The sequence below is a fragment of the Mustelus asterias genome, chromosome 8 (assembly GCF_964213995.1).
Source record: "Mustelus asterias chromosome 8, sMusAst1.hap1.1, whole genome shotgun sequence".
Lineage (NCBI taxonomy): Eukaryota > Metazoa > Chordata > Chondrichthyes > Carcharhiniformes > Triakidae > Mustelus > Mustelus asterias.
In genome coordinates, this window is record NC_135808.1 from 50,159,210 (window position 1) to 50,179,585 (window position 20,376).

General features: G+C 46.0%; 1 gene segment (V, D, J or C); it reads right to left on the minus strand.

The window, feature by feature from the left end:
• Window positions 1-9,079: 9,079 nt before the first annotated feature.
• LOC144497134 (Ig kappa chain V region Mem5-like) lies at window positions 9,080-18,695 on the minus strand. The segment is given in 4 exon segments: window positions 9,080-9,943; window positions 16,903-16,941; window positions 18,063-18,365; window positions 18,552-18,695. Coding segments are annotated over 4 exon segments (720 nt in total).
• Window positions 18,696-20,376: the final 1,681 nt, after the last annotated feature.

Below are 20,376 nucleotides of genomic sequence, written 5' to 3' on the forward strand. Positions count from 1 at the left end.
AGAGAGAGAGAGAGCGAGAGGGGTGAAAGTGTGCGATCGAGAGCCACATGTGGTGGAAGAGGGTATCGCAGATCAATGTTTAATAAACTATTCTCCCCAGTTGAAATTTTACAGGCGTGCATTACATTACAGCTGAAGAGTTGTAAGGAGAGCTAACCATTTAAGAGAAATAATTAATTATGCGCTCATCTTGAGCTTAAACCGGAGAGTCTGTAAGAAAGTATAAACGTCTTAATAAGTAGAGATATTTAAAAAGTGACAAAAATAAATGGATTGTTTGGATCAGGCTTTTGTTATAAAATGTACTCTTGATAGAATTGACAATGAAAAGATAAATGGAAAGAATTATTCCTGCGTATTTGAAGTGATGAAGTTTATGAAGATGTGACTAGGGCGGTTGATGGAGGAGAACCGGTGGATGCAGTGTTTCTGGATTTCCAAAAGGCGTTTGATAAGGTGCCCCATAAAAGGCTGCTGAAGAAGATTAGGGCACACGGAGTTGGGGGTAGTGTGTTAAAGTGGATTGGGGACTGGCTATCCGACAGGAAGCAAAGAGTCGGAATAAATGGGTGTTTTTCCGGTTGGAGGAAGGTAACTAGTTGCGTGCCGCAGGGATCGGTACTCGGGGCCGCAACTATTTACCATTTATATAGATGATCTGGAGGAGGGGACGGAGTGTAGGGTAACGAAGTTTGCAGACGACACAAAGATAAGTGGAAAAGTGAATCGTGTGGAGGACGGAGAAGATCTGCAGAGAGATTTGGACAGGCTGAGTGAGTGGGCGAGGATATGGCAAATGGAGTATAACGTTGAGAAATGCGAGGTTATACACTTTGGAGGAAATAATAACAAATGGGATTACTATCTCAATGGAAACAAATTAAAACATGCTACCGTGCAAAGGGACCTGGGGGTCCTTGTGCATGAGACGCAAAAGCCCAGTCTGCAGGTACAACAGGTGATCAAGAAGGCAAATGGGATGTTGGCCTATATCGCGAGGGGGATAGAATATAAAAGCAGGGATGTCTTGATGCACCTGTACAGGGCATTGGTGAGGCCGCAGCTGGAATACTGTGTGCAGTATTGATCCCCTTATATGAGGAAGGATATATTGGCATTGGAGGGAGTGCAGAGAAGGTTCACCAGGTTGATACCGGAGATGAGGGGTTTGGATTATGAGGAGAGGCTGAGGAGATTGGGTTTGTACTCGTTGGAGTTTAGAAGGATGAGGGGGGATCTTATGGAGACTTATAAGATAATGCGGGGGCTGGATAGGGTGGAGGCGGAGAGATTCTTTCCACTTAGTAAGGAAGTTAAAACTAGAGGACACAGCCTCAAAATAAAGGGGGGTCGGTTTAAGACAGAGTTGAGGAGGAACTTCTTCTCCCAGAGGGTGGTGAATCTCTGGAATTCTCTGCCCACTGAGGTGGTGGAGGCTACCTCGCTGAATATGTTTAAAGCGCGGATGGATGGATTCCTGATCGGTAAGGGAATTAAGGGTTATGGGGATCAGGCGGGTAAGTGGTACTGATCCACGTCAGATCAGCCATGATCTTATTGAATGGCGGGGCAGGCTCGAGGGGCTAGATGGCCTACTCCTGCTCCTATTTCTAATGTTCTTATGATGCTTATTCACTTGTTTATGTTCAGCTGAGTGAACTTAGCCCTCCGGCTCTCTGCTGAAATGAGCAGAGAACTAATCCATCCTTTCCGCCACAGGAAATTCGTGTTATAAGACTTGCAGTAATCTTAAGATATAGAGTCAAAACCTAAGAGAGAAGGGAGTTGCAGAAGGTAGAATGGGAGCGTGTGTGTGTAATGCTGGGAATCATTATACGGCCATAATGCATTCTAATTAAAATGTGTTACATGGATCAACCATGAAACTGTATTAAATGCCAGACAGGCTAAAAGGGAGTGCCCGCCTATAATACCAAATTGGCAAATCCATATAATTGAGATAAGAAAATGCTGGGAAAGTGTTTGTTACAAACTGTTCGAAATTAAAGTGATAAGATTTCTTGAATTTACTTCTGTTTTGAGTTGAATTACAGTTTGGCAAACAGCAGAATAAAAGTGACTGTTAATCAACGTTCAGTTTTCTTCACTGTTTTATTTTCATCCCAGTTTAAGATGTTAAGTCTGAATAAATGTTGGAAGCTTCCATGTGTATCTGTGTGTTTAACAACGTGATTGCGTGAATGTTTTGTTGGTGTTCGCTTGAATGTTTTAATGTTGAGAAAGGAGTTAAACCTTGGAAGGACCATGTGCTCTTTCCTTGTCTTGAAGTTGAAATTATAAGAGTGTAGTTGAGAAGTTAAAAGAAAGGTAATTTTGTGAAAACAAAGAAAAGCAGGAACAGAAGAATAAGATGAATATACTGTCTCTGAGTCAGTTTAAAGTGTATCAAATCAGTGAAATGAATCGTAGTTCTGATTACCCCAAGTTACAGCAGGAGATTAACCTCAGTTGTTAATACAAATAAAGATGTTGCCCTTGAGTATTTTTAAACACCATGAATTGTTGGAACTTGTGTTACCAGTTAGTTATTTTTAAATAACATGATAATAATATGAAATTTGTGATGTTCTGATAACATGCAAAAAATGACATAATTTAAACCATCTCACATTGATGATAGTTCTGTAAAATTAGATACTGCCGTTGGAATTGCGTGTGCCATCTATTGTTCAAGGTTTTCCAGATGTAAAAACACTGCAAAGCTTAAAACCTAGCCAGCTAGGAATCAAACCAAAACATTTCTAATCAAGTAACAATTGTTATTGTTATATGTATTGTGCTTGTTATTGTTCTAAAATGCAGGGATTCCGATCTGGAGCAGCTTAAAAATAAAAACGACTTAAATTAAGAGGGTTTGGATATACCCGAGAGAATCAAATCCTGGAGAGCCTTAACCAATTTTATATGTTGATATATATTGTGTATTGATACAACATAATTCTGTGGAAGAAAAGGCTATTTATTCCAAACATTTAACCATTCTTTGCCATAATTTGTAATAATTTGCACAATTAACATTAACATGAGAGGAAGTGAAACCGGATTACAAGGGAAAGAGAGAGAGAGAGAGAAAGAGTTGGTGACTGGCCTTACAACCAGACTCAAAAATCTTGCAGCATTCGACTGGACACAACAGATAGCTCATTCGGTTATCTGTGTTTTTAAAGAGCTGTGTCTGGCTCAGTGACCACGTAACACTGTTGTTTACCTCATGAGATAATCTGTCTATAGAGGGATCATTTCTGCTCAAACAAATGATCATATTAGATATAATGTAAGATACATCATACAAAGATCGGAGCTGTATAGTATATGATTTTAAGTACACTAAGCTCTCTATGCAAGGGGGGTATGTAGTTAAATGTATAATGCACTGGCTTTTGTGGCCAAAGGTATTGCCCACCATACTAATGAGATTAAGGGTTGCCACAAACCAAACAACCGGATTAACCCCTTATGAGCTAATGACAGGACAGGCGATGCAATTACTAGAAAGCACCATAACAGGTGGGACTGATGTAGGTCCACTAAAAGATAAAATCAGGAGATATGTTTTGGAACTAAGCACCCAACTAAAAGGGATGCGTAAATTGGTAAAAGACAATTAGGAGATAAGAGACACAGAGAGAGAGCTTGAAATGCTCCCTGACATCCCAACAGCGGGACGTCCGAGTGAAAACAGTACCTGACAAATCAGGGTTTGTACTAAAATGGGATGGGCCGTATGAAGTTATAATTAGTGAAGATACCTGTGCCTGCATAGACATAAGGGGGAAAGGTCATTAAACTCAGTTGAAAGAATATGCTGAAACTAATTGGGAAATTATGTGATATCCTCCCATTGCAGGAATGTACAGACAATAACCAACCTCCAAGCAAGCTGAACTGGTGCGCGGTGCTTCGCGCGGGCGGTAGCCTTTGGACCGTTGTATAACGGTCGCGCGGGTTATTAGTAAGTGATAAGATGTTTTTCATGTTACTTCTCACGACCCTGGCCCTGTTAGCTATAGTGGGAAAGTATAGATGGAATTATGAGAATTTGGGGATGGGACACAGTGAACATCTCTGTGACGATGACTCTGTCTATTGTATGAACACCTTTGTGTATATGTCTTATCTCTATGCATCACAATCGAATTTGAGCAAGTGCTGGGTCTGTTCACACATTCCCACGCACGGAGGAAAGGGAGGAATTCCTTTATTCCCTATCCCTTTATCAGCTCCAGATACACAATATCGGGACCTCTCAGGCCAGTTCTGACGTTATCAGTAAAAACAGAACTGTTATACATTTTCTTAATCTGATTCTCCGCCTTACATTAGTTTAAAATTAATTTCATTTAATGTCCATATGTTAACATAAATTATTGCCAAATGCCTCAGCTAACCACTTAGTACTTTCCAGCATGATGGTTTCTCATTCGTCCATTACAACCGGACATTACTCACTTGTTGGCTAAAGCTATTTCCCTGTTGCCTGGATGCGGTAGATGCTACCGTAAGGGTCAAAGTGGAGGTTCCTACCAGCTCACTGCCAAGCTGAATAGACATGTGTTGCTGCATCCAGGGTCATGTCTATTCTATGTCTGGGCTGTGAATTGATTTAAACATTATGTTGCACAATGTGTTCCCTCATCGGGATCTCCCAGATATGAGTTTGCAAACTAATGGGTTCCCAGGCCTTTGGCTCGAAACATTTTACCTTTCCCACCATGCCTTTCAGTACCTTGCATTGGCCAAAGTGTACAATCACAGTAAAATACTTGAAATACATTTAGAATATCAACTTCTATGTCTTAAAATCATAGTTGTTTTAATTCTCTTACTGCGCTCACATGTGGGTAAGTTATCATTTAACTCCTTACTGTTCGCTCTGCCAGTGCTTGTACTCTCTAAAAATGAAGTGAAATGTAAAATAATCCCTTTCATCTCCCCATGGGGCTTGGTCTCAGATTGTTCTTGTGAAGCACGTGAATACAAGTTGTATTATATTGGCAGTTGTGTGTGTGGTGTGTGTGTGATGCCTCCCATGTTTGATGAGCTGGGAATTGTGTGTGTGTGTGTGTGTTTTCGTGTGTGTGTGTTTTCGTGTGTGTGTGTTTTCGTGTGTGTGTGTTTTCGTGTGTGTGTGTGTTTTCGTGTGTGTGTTTTCGTGTGTGTGTGTGTTTTCGTGTGTGTGTGTGTTTTCGTGTGTGTGTGTGCGTCTGGGTGTGTGTGTGTTTTCGTGTGTCTGGGTGTGTGTGTGTGTTTTCGTGTGTGTGTGTGTGTTTTCGTGTGTGTGTGTGTTTTCGTGTGTGTGTGTTTTCGTGTGTGTGTGTGTGTGTTTTCGTGTGTGTGTGTGTTTTCGTGTGTGTGTGTGTTTTCGTGCGTGTGTGTGTGTGTGTGTGTGTGCGTCTGGGTGTGTGTGTGTTTTCGTGTGTCTGGGTGTGTGTGTGTGTTTTCGTGTGTGTGTGTGTTTTGTGTGTGTGTGTACGTCTGTGGGTGTGTGTGTGCGTGTGTGTTTTCGTGTGTGTGTGTGTTCGTATGTGAGTGTGTGTGTGATGCCACTGTTGTTGATGAGCTGGGAGTTGTGTGTGTTTGTGATGCCTCCTACGATCGATGAGCTAGGAATTGTGTGTGTGTGTGATGCCTCCTGTGATTGATGAGGCAAATGCTTTAGGGGGTAAGGGGGGGTAAGATGGCACGGGGGTGGGTGAGGGTTCGGATGCATTGTGGCTTTGGGTGAGTTTGAGATTGGGGGATATTGTGAAGGGCAGGTCAGGTCACGGGGTGGTTGGTGTTTTGGTGCTGCCAATCGGTCAGGTGGGTATTCAGGAAGGTGAGGGGATCAGACAGGGGACATGTTTCAGTTTTACACTGACCACGGTGTTGGAACTGCTCTGAATCGTTCTAACTTTTCCTGGGTAACTATTCTGGGCAGTAAGTCAGAAACATCTGAATTCTCCAGATTTCAGTCCGAGATTCAGAGAGTTCCAGACTCAGGGGAATTCCCCATATAGATCCGGGATACGACCATCCGGAGATTGGAAGTTCTGGGTCAGGAGCTCAGACCAACCAAAGATGAGATAAAGAGGTGGACAATGAGAGTTTGAAAGGATCAAAGTGAGTTGGAGAGGTGGAGGGGGTTATGGAGGGAATTCCAGAGCTTGGAACCCAGGCAGCTGAAGGCTTGGCCACCAATGGTGGAGACATTGGGCCTGATTTTACCATTTTCATTCCAAGTGCTGAATCTGGGCGCAATTCAGATCCGACTGAGAAATCTGCTTTCAGGCGCCCCCCATACACACCCAGCTTGATTAAAAAAACCGCGGGTCCCATTCGCGGTGTGTGCGGGGCTTAGCGCGCCCGAAACGATCGGAGCTCTGAACTGCGCATGCGCAGTTGGAAACAAATGTGAAAAAGTGTGCCCAAGTCAGATCGCTCCCGGACCGCAGAAAGCGGAGAAAGTGGCTCGGGAGCGAAAAGCGGGAGCGTTGGCCCCCACAGACATCACTGTCCCCCTTATCAACCCCCCCCCGCTACCCAGACCGATCGTGACTCCTGCCCCCTTCCCCCCCCCCCACCGATCACCCGCAGAGTGGCAGCAGACTCCCCTGCCCCCCTCCCCCACCAGAGATCCATCTGCGCCCCCCCCTGACCAGTGCCCCCCCCTGACCAGTGAGCGATCGGGCCTCCCCCCCCCCCTCTTCACCAGAGACACATCTTACCCGCCTCCCTCCTCCCCCCCCATCTCAGCGAATGATCGGGCCTCACTCCCCCCACCCAGAGGAACATCTGACCCGCCTCCTCCTCCCTCCCCACCAGACAATGATCAGCCCTCCCCGCCCTCCCCACCACCAGACAACGATCGGGCCTCCCTCCACCCCCTCCCCATCTCCCCACCAGAGATACATCTGACCCGCCTCCTCCTCCTTCCACCCCCCCTCCCCCCCGCCAAACCAGACAACGATCGGGCCTCCCTCCCCCCCACCCCGCCCCCCACTCCCCACCAGAGATACATCTGACCCATGTCCTCCTCCTGCGCCCCCTCCCCACCCCCCACCCCCAACCAGACAACGATCTGGCCTCACTCCCCTCCCCCCACCCCCCCAACCAGAGAATGTTCTGACCTGCCTCCCTCCTCCCCCCCACCACCGATCTGAGTCAGGGAGCCGCTGGAAGCTCTGAACTCGCTCTTCAGCAGCTGGAGCGCCCGATTCAGACTTTTATTCAGCATGTCCGTTTCGGCGCGATTCCGGGTCGGCGAACGTGGCGGTAAAGGGGGAAATGCTGATAAAGGTGGGCGGGCAGTTCATTAATTCAATTAAAATACATGCAAATACATTTAAATCACCGTTGCGCTCATTTTGGGTGCGAAGCGGATTGCCACCATTCCCGGGTTTCGGTAAAGTAGCCATCTGCGCGGGCGCGGGCGTGGATCGCGTTAATGGCCTCACACCCGACTTTACCACGTTTTCCCACCCAAAAACGGGCGCGACGCATTGGTAAAATAGGGCCCATTATGATCAGGAATGTACAAGAGGCCAGGATTAGAGGAACACAGATATCTCGAAGGGTTGTGGGGCTGGAGGAGATTCCAGAGAGAGGGAGGGAGTGAGGACATGGAGGGATTTGAAAACAAGGATGAGAAGTTTAAAATCAAGACATTGCTTGATCAGGAGTCAGTGTAGGCCAGTGAGCACAGGGGGTGATAGGGGAACGGGACTTGGTGTGAGTTCAGACTGGGACAGCAGAGTTTGGGATGAGCTGATGTGTGCGGAGGGTGGAATGTGGGAGAACGGCAAGGAGTGTATTGGGATAGTCACGTCTAGAGGAACAAAGGCTTTTTCAGCAGCAGATGGACCGAGAACAGCAGGTCGCTCTCATGGACAAGATGAGCTCAGAGAAGCCATGAGGGGGGATTGGAGAGAAACTAGAGAAAGATGTGAGTTCAGGGCTCGGGCGGGGGAGGTAGAATTAGAGGATGTTTGTCCAGATGGTGAGAGGAAGGAAGGGACGTGGCAGAGGCAGCTGATTGGATTGTCTCAATCTTAGTCACAAAGACCTCGGTGAGATCCTCACACTTGTTGCTGGAGGTGAGGGGGGAGGGGACAGGGGAGAGGGGTTTAAGAAGTTGGTCTGCAGTTGGGTAAAGAAGGCGGAGCTTATCTTCTCATTCCAGGATGATCCTGGAATAGTCAGCAGTTTTAGCAGATGAGAGTAGGAGCCGGAAGTGTTTGAAGTGCTCCAGCCAGATCAGCCAGTGGATGGATGAACCAGTTGTCCACCAGATCCTTTCAAGTCTGTGTCCCTGGGATGAAGTGAGTGGAGATGAGGCCGGAGCAGGGGGAACGGCCGGGGGGAGAGGGAATCATGGTTTTATTGGGGATTAGGATATCAAAGGTGGGGGTGAGGGGGAGCCAATCAGTCGCTGCAGAAATGTTGTGGTGATCGGAGGGCCAGAGACTCGATAGTTGGGATTTGGAAAGTGCGGTTGTAATTGAATGGACACAGCTGGAAGAGTTGGGTGAGGAGAAACAAAGGGGTTGCCTCCCCACAGAGCTGGTCTGAGAATCAACTGGCTTCTGGTAAAATGAAATTGAAGATAGATGGGAATTGGAAAGTGCGGTTGTAAGTGGATTGGGGAATAGGTTTTTGCAGGGATGGATACAGAAGGGGGTAGGGTTGGGGGTGTGGAAGGAGGATGTGGCTGGGGAGTGATACAAGGAAGTGATCAGAGATGGTCTTATCTCTGATTGAAACTCTGGGAGCAGTGAGACCACGTGAGATGGTTAAGGTCAAGGGGGAGGTGGTGAATATGGGGTGGAGAATTGTGATTGTGATGGTTTAATCCCAGCAACTTTCAGTTTCTTTTCTGTTTTCAATCTTGTCACTCAAGAGATTCCAGATCAAACTGATAATTTTCAAATGAATGATCATTGGCTTTGAATCCAATCTTCTGCAGATGTGTCATTGATTGACAGACCAAGCAGCCAATCAGGACAATCACTTGGTGAAATGCAGCCAATCAGCTGATGGGGAGGTGGGACGTTTCCAAAGCACTCACCAGACAGAAACGGAATATTCTTAATGTTTATTACCTTTTACACATTGACATTGACAGAAAAAACAGCCCAGCCAGAGGAAGCTGGAGAAATTCACAGGGAGAATGGAGGTTTATTAAAACACTTGTGGAGATTTTCTCAATAACATGAGAATCCTGTCCCTTTAAACAGTGACTAAAGCTTCAATTGTAACTGCAGGGTGAGCAGGAAGGAGGTCTGGTTTACTGAAGCAGACACTTCACAGGGTCACATTATTATTGTACAGCTGACACTCTTCAGCATCTTCCAGAGGTTGTACTTGTTATCACGAGTCTGCACTGTCCCCATCAAACTCTCCCAGGACAGTAACACCACAGGGTTAAATACAAAGTAAAGCTCCCTCTACACTATACCAATAACGTGCTTTAACCCCTGACCCTCAGAAGTGTCTCAGACCCAGTCCCGAGGAGGAAGAGAGTTGTAATTCAATGCTGATAATGACCTTTGCCCTCCCAGCTCACCCCTGTTCTATTCCAAGTTGTGCCTCCTCTGTGGACTGTCTCTAACACTCTAGGCACATTCTGATCTACTGACGCTCTTGCTGAGGGGCGAGGAGAGGCTGACGTGGGTGAGGGCACAGGAGAAGCGGGCGTTGGACTCCCAGTCGGAGCCAGAGAGGGTCAGCAGGCTGCTGACGCTGTAGGTGTTGTCTGAAGCTCGCAGGTAGTTGCTGGTCTGAACCCCGTTGGAAATGGCTGCACCATCCTTCTTCCACTTCACCTCCACCTCATCGGGATAGAAGTGATTGGCAAGGCACACCAGGGTGGCAGTGCCCTTGTTCTTGACCTCCTCCGGGGAGGGGGGCAACAGGGTCAGCGTGGGTTGTGAATTCTCACGGGCTGAAAGAGAAGAGAAGGAATTTTAATCACTGCCATTTTCAGGCTTTCAACTTCCCGAATATTGACTGGGATCAAATCAGTGTCAATGTTTCGATGTTGCAGAATTCTGAAAATCCATTCCGGGGGAAATTTTTTAACCAGCACGGAACAATCCCAACAAGCGAAGGGGCAGTTTTGGGCAGTTTTATAGAATGAATCTCGGCATGTGGAAGGTGTATCAGTGGGAGAGCATTTGGGTAATAGTGATCATAATACAGTTAGATTTAGAGTAGTTACGGAAAAGGGGAAAGATCGATCAAGAGTAAACGTTTTAAATTGGGAAAAGGCCAATTTCACGAAACTGGGATTTGCCAAAATGGAGAGGAAACAGCGACTTGAAGGTAAATCAGTGTCAGAGCAGTGGGAGGATATTCGAGCTGGAGATGGAGTTCAGAACAAATATGTTCACACAAAGCAATAGCGTGGGACATTGCAAGGAGGATAACTAAGGAATGAATAGGGCAGGTCAGAGAGCAACAAGGTAACTTGTGTGTGGAGGGAGAAGACACGGTGATGGTTCTTCATGAATAATTTACATCAGATATCACAAATGAGAGGGATAAAGCTAACATTGTAGTTCAGGAGGAGAGGGATTGTGAAATAATCAATGGGATAATGATAGTGTGGGAGGAGATATTAATGTGCTTATCATCTTTGAAAGTGGAAAAATTCCCAGGCCCGGGTGAAATGTATCCCAGGATGCGAAGGGAAGCATGGGAAGAAAAAGCAGAGACTCTGACCATTATTTTCCAATCCTCTCTGGCTACAGGTGTGGTGTGGGAGGACTGGAGGACGGATAATGCTGTTTAAAATTACAGGCTGATGGGATTCAAGGGAAAGTGGCACGTTCGATTTCAAATTAGTTCAGTGTCTGGGGGTAAAGGTTTGATTTGAAGCTGGTTAAATCATTTTGCATATATAAAGAAAGTTACAACAAATTCAGCACTGAAATGGTTAATAATGAGAGTATTTAAAGACACAGTGTCCCTTTAAGAGACTGTTAACCAGTCAGGAAGCTGGAACTATTGTTCAGTCTGTCTGGGGGATACAGGTTGAGCATCAACAAACCTCAGATCACACACAGATCAGGAGAACTTTATCCCAGAACATTGCAGCAGACTTGGATCAACACACTTCACACAGCATTCTGATTGGCTGTCAGTGTAGAAGCTTCCAGATTTCATTTCAAACCTTACCCCCAGCACTTGGCTGAGGTCAAGGGTGAGGTTAGAATTAGTCTCAGTGTCCAGGGGTCAGACAGGGTCACTGCTCCGAATGACCCCATGACCTCTGGAGGGTGTGAGTGTGTGGATAATGAGTGAGGGTTAGGATCAGGAATCTCCAACCTCAAAGACAGAATTACATTTCTATAGCACCTGTCACCACCTCAGAATGTCCCAAAGTGTTTTACAGCTCATTGTGCACAGCAAGATCCCAGGGAGCAGAGTGAGAATGAACAGATAAGCAGATTTGTAGTGATGTTGATTGAGGGATAAATATTGACCAGTACATCGGGGTGAACTCCCCTGCTCTTCTTCCAAGGGTACCATGGAATCTTTCACACCCCCTGAGAGGACAGATATCAGTTTGTCTCATCTGAAAGACGGCACCTCTGACAGTGCAGCACTCGCTCAATACTGCACTGGATCTCAGCCTGGATGATGTGGGATTTGAGGTATCAGTCTGTTTCTGTGGATTCTCTGCTGCTTTCAGTTCAATGAAGAGTGCAGGAGGACATGCCAGGAGCAACAGCAGACATACTGAAAAATGAGGAATGAGGCCACTTGGGGAGGGTGGAGCTGTTCCCCAGCCAGAGAGAGTGTCTTCAGGAGAGAGATGGAGAGCAGATTATGGGAAGCCTATAGTCTAGAGGGGGGACATTTAACCAGTCGCTGACAGGTGCTGAGCCCTTTCCCCATGAGGATTTTGGAAGTGGATGCGGAAAGTGGGAGGTGAACTAGAGAAATGTCTTTGTTGCTGCTGAAACTCTTGCTATCTGCTCAGTCACATCTAATAAACACACAGACAAATCAGACAAACATCAGTCTGTTTCTGTGGATTCTCTGCTGCTTTCAGTTCAATGAAGAGTGCAGGAGGACACGGCAGGAGCAACAGCAGACATACTGAAAAATGAGGTGTTAACCTGGTGAAGCTACAACACAGGACTCTGTGTGTCAAACAGCAGAAGCAGCAAGTGATAGACAGAGCTAAACCATCCCACAACCAATGGATCAGATCTAAGCTCTGCAGTCCTGCCACATCCAGCCGTGAATGGTGGGGGAAAATTAAACAACTCACTGGAGGAGGAGGCTCCACAAATATCCCCATCCTCAATGACGGAGGAACCCAGAACATCAGTGCAAAAGATAAGGCTGAAGCACTTGCAGCAATCTTCAGCCAGAAGTGCCACGTGGATGATCCATCTCGACCTCCTCTGGAGGTCCTGAAGACGTGTGCTCCAGAACTTCCCGCGTCCCTAGCCAAGCTGTTCCAGTACATCTACAACACTGGCATCAACCCAACATTGTGATAAATTACCCGGTTATGAAATGTGCACAAAAACCAGGACAAATCCAATCCGCACAATAACCGCCCCATCAGTCTACTCTCGATCATCAGCAATGTGATCTGAACATATCCAGAGCGATTACCAAGCAGCACTTACTCAGCAATAATCTGCTCACTGACACTCAGTTTGGGTTCCGCCAGGGTCACTCAGCTCCTGACCTCATTACAGCCTTGGTTCAAACATGGACAAAAGAGCTGAACTCCAGAGGTGAGGTGAGAGTGACTGCCCTTGACATCAAGGCAGCATTTGACCGAGTGTGGCATCAAGGATCCCTCGCAAAACTGGAGCCCATGGGAATCAGGGGAAAACTCTCCGCTCTTTGGAGTTATACCCAGCACAATGGAAGATGGTTGTTGTTTGGGGTTTTATACTCTACAATCTATATTAATGAGCTGGATGAAGGGAATGAGAGGAATGTCACTAAACGTGCTGATGATAAAATGAAAAGTAGAAATACAAGTTGTGAGGAGGATGCAGAGTCTGAAAAGGGATAGAGATAGGTTCAGTGAGTGGGAAAACATTGACAGATGGAGTATAATGTGGGAAAATGTGAGGTTGTCCACTTTGGCAGGAGGATAGAGCAGAATACTAGTAAACTGGAGAGATTCTATCGAGTGATCTGGATGTCTTTCCATCCAGGAACAGCAATAAATTAGGAAGACAAATGGAATGTTGCTCTTCATTGCAATGAGGATGAGTATAAAAGTAGGGATGTTTTGCTGCAGCTGTACAGCACCTTGAGAAAATCACACCTGGAATATTGTGGACACTTTTGGTCTCCATACTTAAGGAAGGATATAGTAGCATTGGAAAGAGTTCAGAGATGGTTCACGAGGCTTATTCCACTGAGTAATGGATTGTCTTATGAGGAAAGCTTGAGCAGGTTGGGCCGATACTCATTGGAGTAGAACTTATTCCACCACCTCAGCACCAACTTCACCAGGGCAATTGGGGATGGGTGATAAATGCTGGTCTGCATAGAATCACAGAAAATAGGAACAGGAGGAGGCCATTCGGCCCTTTGAGCCTGCTCCACTATTCATCATGATCATTTCTGATCATCCAATCAGTAGCCAGATCCTGTCTTCCCCCGCAAATCCTTTGATCCCATTCACCCCAAGAGTTAAATCTAACTCCTTCTTGAAAACGTACAATATTTTGGCCTCAACTGCTTTCTGTGATAGTGAATTCCACAGGTTTACGCCTCTCTGGGTGAAGGAATTTCTCCTCACCTCAGTCCTAAAAGGTTTACCCCATATTCTCAGACTGTGACCCCTCAAACTGGACGCTCCCAGCACTGGGAACATGCTTCCTGTATCTACCCTGTCTAGTCCTGTTGGAATTCTATTGATTTTTATGCGATCCCCCCTCATTCTTCTGAACTGCAGTGGGGGCAGCACGGTGGCACAGTGGTTAGCACTGCTGCCTCACAGTGCCAGGGGGCTAGGTTCGATTCCCGGCTTGGGTCACTGTCTGTGTGGAGTTTGCACATTCTCCCCATGTCTGTGTGGGTTTCCTCCAGGTGTTAAGGTTTCCTCCCACAGTCCAAAAGGTGTGCAGGTTAGGTGAATTGGCCAAGCTAAAGTCTCCCTCAGTATCCCCGAACAGGCGCCAGAATGTGGCCACATGGGGATTTTCACAGTGACTTCATTGCAGTGTAAATGTAAGCCTATTTGTGACTAATAAATAAACTTTAAAAAAAATATAATCTTAACCAACACAATCTCTCCTCCTACATCAATCCCACTATCGCAGAAATCATTCCAGTAAACCTTTGCTGCACTCCCTCTGTCGCAAAAACATCCTTCCTCAGATAAGGAGAGTAAAACTGTACACATTATTCCCAGTGTGGCCTCACCAAGGCCCTGTATTACTGCAGAAAGACAGAATTACGAGGGACAGAGATAGGGTAGATATGAGGAAACTTTTCCCCTTAATCACAGAGGCAGCAGATTTTGAGGGACTTGAGGGAAATCTTTTCACCCAGAGGGTGCTGGGAATCTGGATCTCACTGCCTGAAAGGGTGGTGGAGGTGGGAACCCTCACAACATTTAAGAAGCATTTAGATGAGCGCTTGAAATTCCAAAGCAAACAAGGCAACGGACCAAATGCTGGAAAATGGGATTGGAATAGATAGGTGCTTGGTGGCCGGCACAGACATGGACAATAGAATCCCTGAAGTGCAGGCGGAGTCCATTCGGCCCATCGAGTCTGCATCGACTCTTACCCCATAACCCCATGTATTTACCTCACTAATCCCCCTCACCTGTTAGAATTTTATAGGTCTCCATGAGTTGCCTCCTTATTCCTCTGAACTCCGGTGAATATAAGTCTTAACCAACTCAATGTCTCCTCATTCATCAGTCCCATTATAACAGGAATCAGTTTGGGATACCTGCTCTGCACTCCCTCTGGAGCAAATATATCCTTCCTGAGATAGGGAGACCAAAACTGCGCACAATATTCCCAGTGCGGCCTCACCAAGGCCCTGTATAACTGCAGCAGGTCAGAATTATGAAGACATAGAGCAGATACGAAGAAACTTTTCCCCTTTTAGCAGCAGATTCAATAACCAGGGAGCATAGATTTAATCTCAGAAGCAGAAGATTTTGAGGGATTGGAGGAAAAACCTTTTCACTCAGAGGGTATTGGGAATCTGGAACTCACTGCCTGAAAGGGTGGGAGACACAGGAACCCTCACAACATTTAAGAAGTATTTAGATGAGCATTTGAAATTCCAAAGCATACAAGGCAACGGACCAAGTGCTGGAAAATGGGATTAGAATAGTTGGGTGCTTGAATGCCGGCAGAGACTGGATGGGCTGAAGAGCCTCTTTCTGTGATGTAAAACTCTTTGACACTCTGACTGAGCCAAGATGGCCGAGAATGTAAAGTGACCAGCTTCTGGAAAATTCCGATGTGGATTATATTTGACTGACCAGTCCCAAGACTAGTTGGAATGTCACACCTGAAGGGTGTCAGGGACTTCTTCAAACAGGAAATAGAAATGGAGATAGAAAAAATGCCGAAGACTGAAGTTTAATCTGCTGTGGTTACGGAAACAATGGAGACTTATTGTCACATCTCAGCAGACATCCAAAACCCATCTCCTGTTGAGTTATACCTCAGAATGTGGAAATAGTCTGAGTTCAAAGTAAACTGACTCGAGGGTGAAAGACATGTTTGTTTGTTACCTTTCAGGAAACAACAGGGAAATGAGTTAAAAATCCAACTGCACACCTGAGCTGTGTGTACTGGTGCGGGTGTGACAGAATGTGAGTTGAGACATTCCTCCGGATGGTCCAGTTTCCTCCCACAGTCCAAAGATCTGCAGGTTAGATGGATTGGCCATGCTAAATTACCCCTAGTGTGTCCTTTAGGTGGATTAGCAATGGTAAATGCGCAGGGTTACAGGGATAGGGTGGGGAGCCTGGGGAAGAAGCTCTTTCAGAGAGTTGGTACAGATTCGATGGACTGAATCGCCTCCTTCTGCACTGTAGAGATTCAATGGCTAATAAAGGATTACGTGGACTGTGTAAGGTTTCCACGGGTGAAGGGATCCATTTTAAATGAACCTTGTTGTGACCAATCGAGGGCGGGGTTGAATAAGTCAGGGATCCAGCTGATTACTCCTCACCCAGGAGCAAAACAAAATTGGGATCCAGTTCAGGAAGTTAACAAATGAGGGACCTTGTCTGAGGACTGGTCACAACATGTACACAGCAAGATCCCACACACAGCAATGAGAACAATCAGCATTTTCAGTGATGTTGGATCCGGGATAAATATTGGACTGAACTCGTCCCAAAGAGAAAGTAACTGAGAGTCTCCCCAAAAGCCTGGAACACTGAAGCCACTGGATTGTGAGCCCTGCTGTAGCTGTTTGTCATCAGAACTTTAGCAAGAGATAAGCAGGGAGTGGAGAGAGCAGAGTGAAAGCTGGGGGAGGTGGCACCTCGGTGTCTCACTGTGCTGGTGCTGTGATCAGTTATATCAGAGAGTGTGACAGGGAGTCCGACTTCACATCAAACTCTGCCTGTGTGTGTCACACTGAGACTGACAGGAGTCTAGAGAGTGATTTCACTCCATGCTGCAGGAATGTGAGCACAGTCTGCAAACGTCCAGATCTCCTCCACACGGTGGGTAAAAGCTGCTTACTTATATCTTGCTGCTTAAAGGGGGGAATGGAAGGAAAGAAATACAGCTGGGCTCCCTGTTCCACACAATGTTCTTCAATCAACCATTTCATTGACTGCAGCTCCCTCACCAACACCTTCAACTATTCAGCATTTGTGTTTGAGAAAGTTTCAGCATTGAAAGGGTTAATAACGGAGGATTGGGCTTTACTTACTCAGTCTGAGTTTGGTTCCTTTACCGAACGTAAGGCACACTGACAGCTTCCAGTGCAGGAGCTGTACAAAAACCTCTGCTCTCTGCCTCACTCACTCACTCACTCATCTCTTCTCTCTCACTCTTTCTCTCTCACTCTTTCTCTCTCACTCTTTCTCTCTCTCTGTTTCTCTCTCTCTGTTTCTCTCTCACTCTTTCTCTCTCACTCTTTCTCTCTCAGTCTTTCTCTCTCTCTGTTTCTCTCTCTCTGTTTCTCTCTCACTCTTTCTCTCTCTCTGTTTCTCTCTCTCTGTTTCTCACTCACTCTTTCTCTCTCACTCTTTCTCTCTCTCTGTTTCTCTCTCTCTGTTTCTCTCTCTCTGTTTCTCTCGCTCTGTTTCTCTCTCTCTGTTTCTCTCAATGTCTCAGTGTTTTGTCGGGAGAGTTGAGAATTCTAATTTGAGATGATGAATCTTTCAGCTGCTCTTCATATGTGGACATGGAGAGTAAGAGGGAAACTCGAGGCCTTCAGCGAGCGGTGGACACCACAGGGACTGGAGTGTGTAGTGGACAGTGCAAATAATTTGTCCAGTTTCCTTTCTTGTCTTTATTATATATTATATAAAACTGTGGGATGTGTCAGTACAGGAGGTGGGACTGTGTGTCCATTATTATATATTATATAAAACTGTGGGATGTGTCAGTACAGGAGGTGGGACTGTGTGTCCATTATTATATATTATATAAAACTGTGGGATGTGTCAGTACAGGAGGTGGGACTGTGTGTCCATTATTATATATTATATAAAACTGTGGGATGTGTCAGTACAGGAGGTGGGACTGTGTGTCCATTATTATATATTATATAAAACTGTGGGATGTGTCAGTACAGGAGGTGGGACTGTGTGTCCATTATTATATATTATATAAAACTGTGGGATGTGTCAGTACAGGAGGTGGGACTGTGTGTCCATTATTATATATTATATAAAACTGTGGGATGTGTCAGTACAGGAGGTGGGACTGTGTGTCCATTATTATATATTATATAAAACTGTGGGATGTGTCAGTACAGGAGGTGGGACTGTGTGTCCATTATTATATATTATATTAAACTGTGGGATGTGTCAGTACAGGAGGTGGTGCTGTGTGTGTTGGGGTTTTTGTAAGGCTCTGTATCACTGTGTAGAGGGTAGCTGCTATATTGCTGACAGTAATAATCAGCGACATCCTCATTCTGTACATTGCTGATTGTCAGGGTGAATCTTGTCCCAGATCCACTGCCGGTGAATCGGTCGGATATTCCTGTGAATCGAGTTGCTGCATTATAGATCAGCAGAGCCGGTTTCTGTCCTTCTCGCTGTTGGTACCAACTCACGTAACTGCTAACAGATTGACTGGCCGTACAGGTGATGGTGGCGGTCTGGCCCAGGCTCACTGACAGCACCGGGGGAGACTGGGTCATGATGATGTCTCCACTGATACCTGAGGGGTAATAGAGAAACAGAGTGAAGTAAGAACTGTCACAGAAAGACGCTGTACAATGAGATATTGTTGGAGACACTGACTGTTCCTCTCCTTTCAGCATTTTCCCTTCAATCACAAGTCAGGAGAATTGGATTGAAATGGAGAGCAGGAAAATATTCAAGGTGGAAGGAGAGAGATTTGTACCTGCGATGCAGAATGCCAGAGGCCAGAGCAGCTGGATGGCTGAAATCATGGTGTGTGGTCGTGTCCCTGTGCCTGGTTACTGATAAACTCTCCCTTCACTGGGCTCTGCTTTATAAAGCTGCAGCCTGTCAGAGTCTCACTGCCTGTTCCTCAGTTTGTAAATGGTCTGACCCAGAGAAACCACGTCAGCACCTTTCACTTCCTCTTCTTCTCTCTCCCTCCCTCAGTCTCTGTCTCTCTCACTCTCTCTGTATCTGTCCATCAGTCTCTGCCCCTCTCTGTCTGTCTCCCTGTCATTCTCTCCTTGCCTTGCACCATTTCTGCTATCTCTCTTTCCCTACCGCTCTTTCCGTCTCTCTTCGTCTCTCTCTCTCTTTCTCGGTTGTCCCTCTGTCTATTCATTTCCCCAGAAGAGGCACCACCCTCCTGGTATCCACTCTGTCAGTCCCCTCAGAATCTGATATGTTTCAATAAGATCACCTCCCATTCTTCGAAACTCCAATGGGTTCAGGCCCAGCCTGTCCAACTTTTCTTCACAAGATAACCCCTCACCCCATGAATGTGTCGAGTGAATCTTCTCTGAACTGCTTCCAACACAATGATATCCTTTTTCAAATAAGGAGACCAAAACTGTACACAGTATTCCAGATGTAGACTCACCGAGACTCTGTACAGCTGCAGTAAAACTTCCCTATTTTTATATTCCATTCTCCTTGCAATAAACACCAACATTCCATTTGTCTTCCTAATCACTTGCTGTAGCTGCAGACTAACTTGTTGTGGTTCATGTCCCAGGACAGCCAGATCCCTCTGTAGCACCGAGTTGTGCAATCTCTCTCCATTTCAATAGTTTACTGCTGTTCTATTCTTCCTGCCAAAGTGGACACCTTCACATTTACCCAGGATATACTCCAACTGTTTAGCCACTCACTTCTCCTGTCCCTATCCCTTTGCAGACTCTCTACCCCCTCTTTATAACTTACTTTCCCACCTATCTTAGTGTCATTGGGACATCAGCTCCATTCACTCCCTTCATCCAAGTCATTGATATGGATTGTGAATAGTTGTGGTCCCAGCACTGATTGTTCCAGAATTCCACTCATTACAGCTTCCCAACCCCAAAACAATCATTTATCCCCTCCCTCTTGTTTCTGTTAGTTAGCTAACCAATCCTCTATCAATGCTAATATATTGCCCACACACCATGACCTCGTATCTTGTGTGGTAACATTTGATGTGGTCATATATTAAATACCTTTTGGAATTCTGTGTACATCACATCTACAAGTTCCTCTTTATCCACTTTGTGACTTCCTCAAAGGTGGACAATCACACATTTAGCATAAAGAAACTGCTCCTCGGGTGGTACAGTGGTCAGCACTGCTGCCTCATAGCGCCGGGGACCCGGTTTCAATTCCCAGCTTGTGTCACTGTCTGTGTGGAGTTTGCACCTTCTCCCTGTGTCTGCGTGGGATTCCTCTGGATGCTCCGGTTTCCTGTCACAGACGAAGGATGTACAGGTTAGGTGAATTCGCCATGCCAACTTCTCCCTCAGTGTACCTGAACAGTCGCTGGAGTTTGGTGACTCGGGAATTTTCACAGTAACTTCATTGCAGTGTGAACGTAAGCCTACTTGTGACTAATAAATAAACTTTGCTTTTACTTTACATCCACCATGGTGTCCATGTCCCACTGGAGCCTCCAATAGGGACCAGTAAACATGGGCCTCCATCCCACTGGAGCCTCCAGTAGGGACCAGTAAACATGGGCCTCCTTCCCACTGGAGCCTCCAATAGGGACCAGTAAACATGGGCCTTCTTCCCAC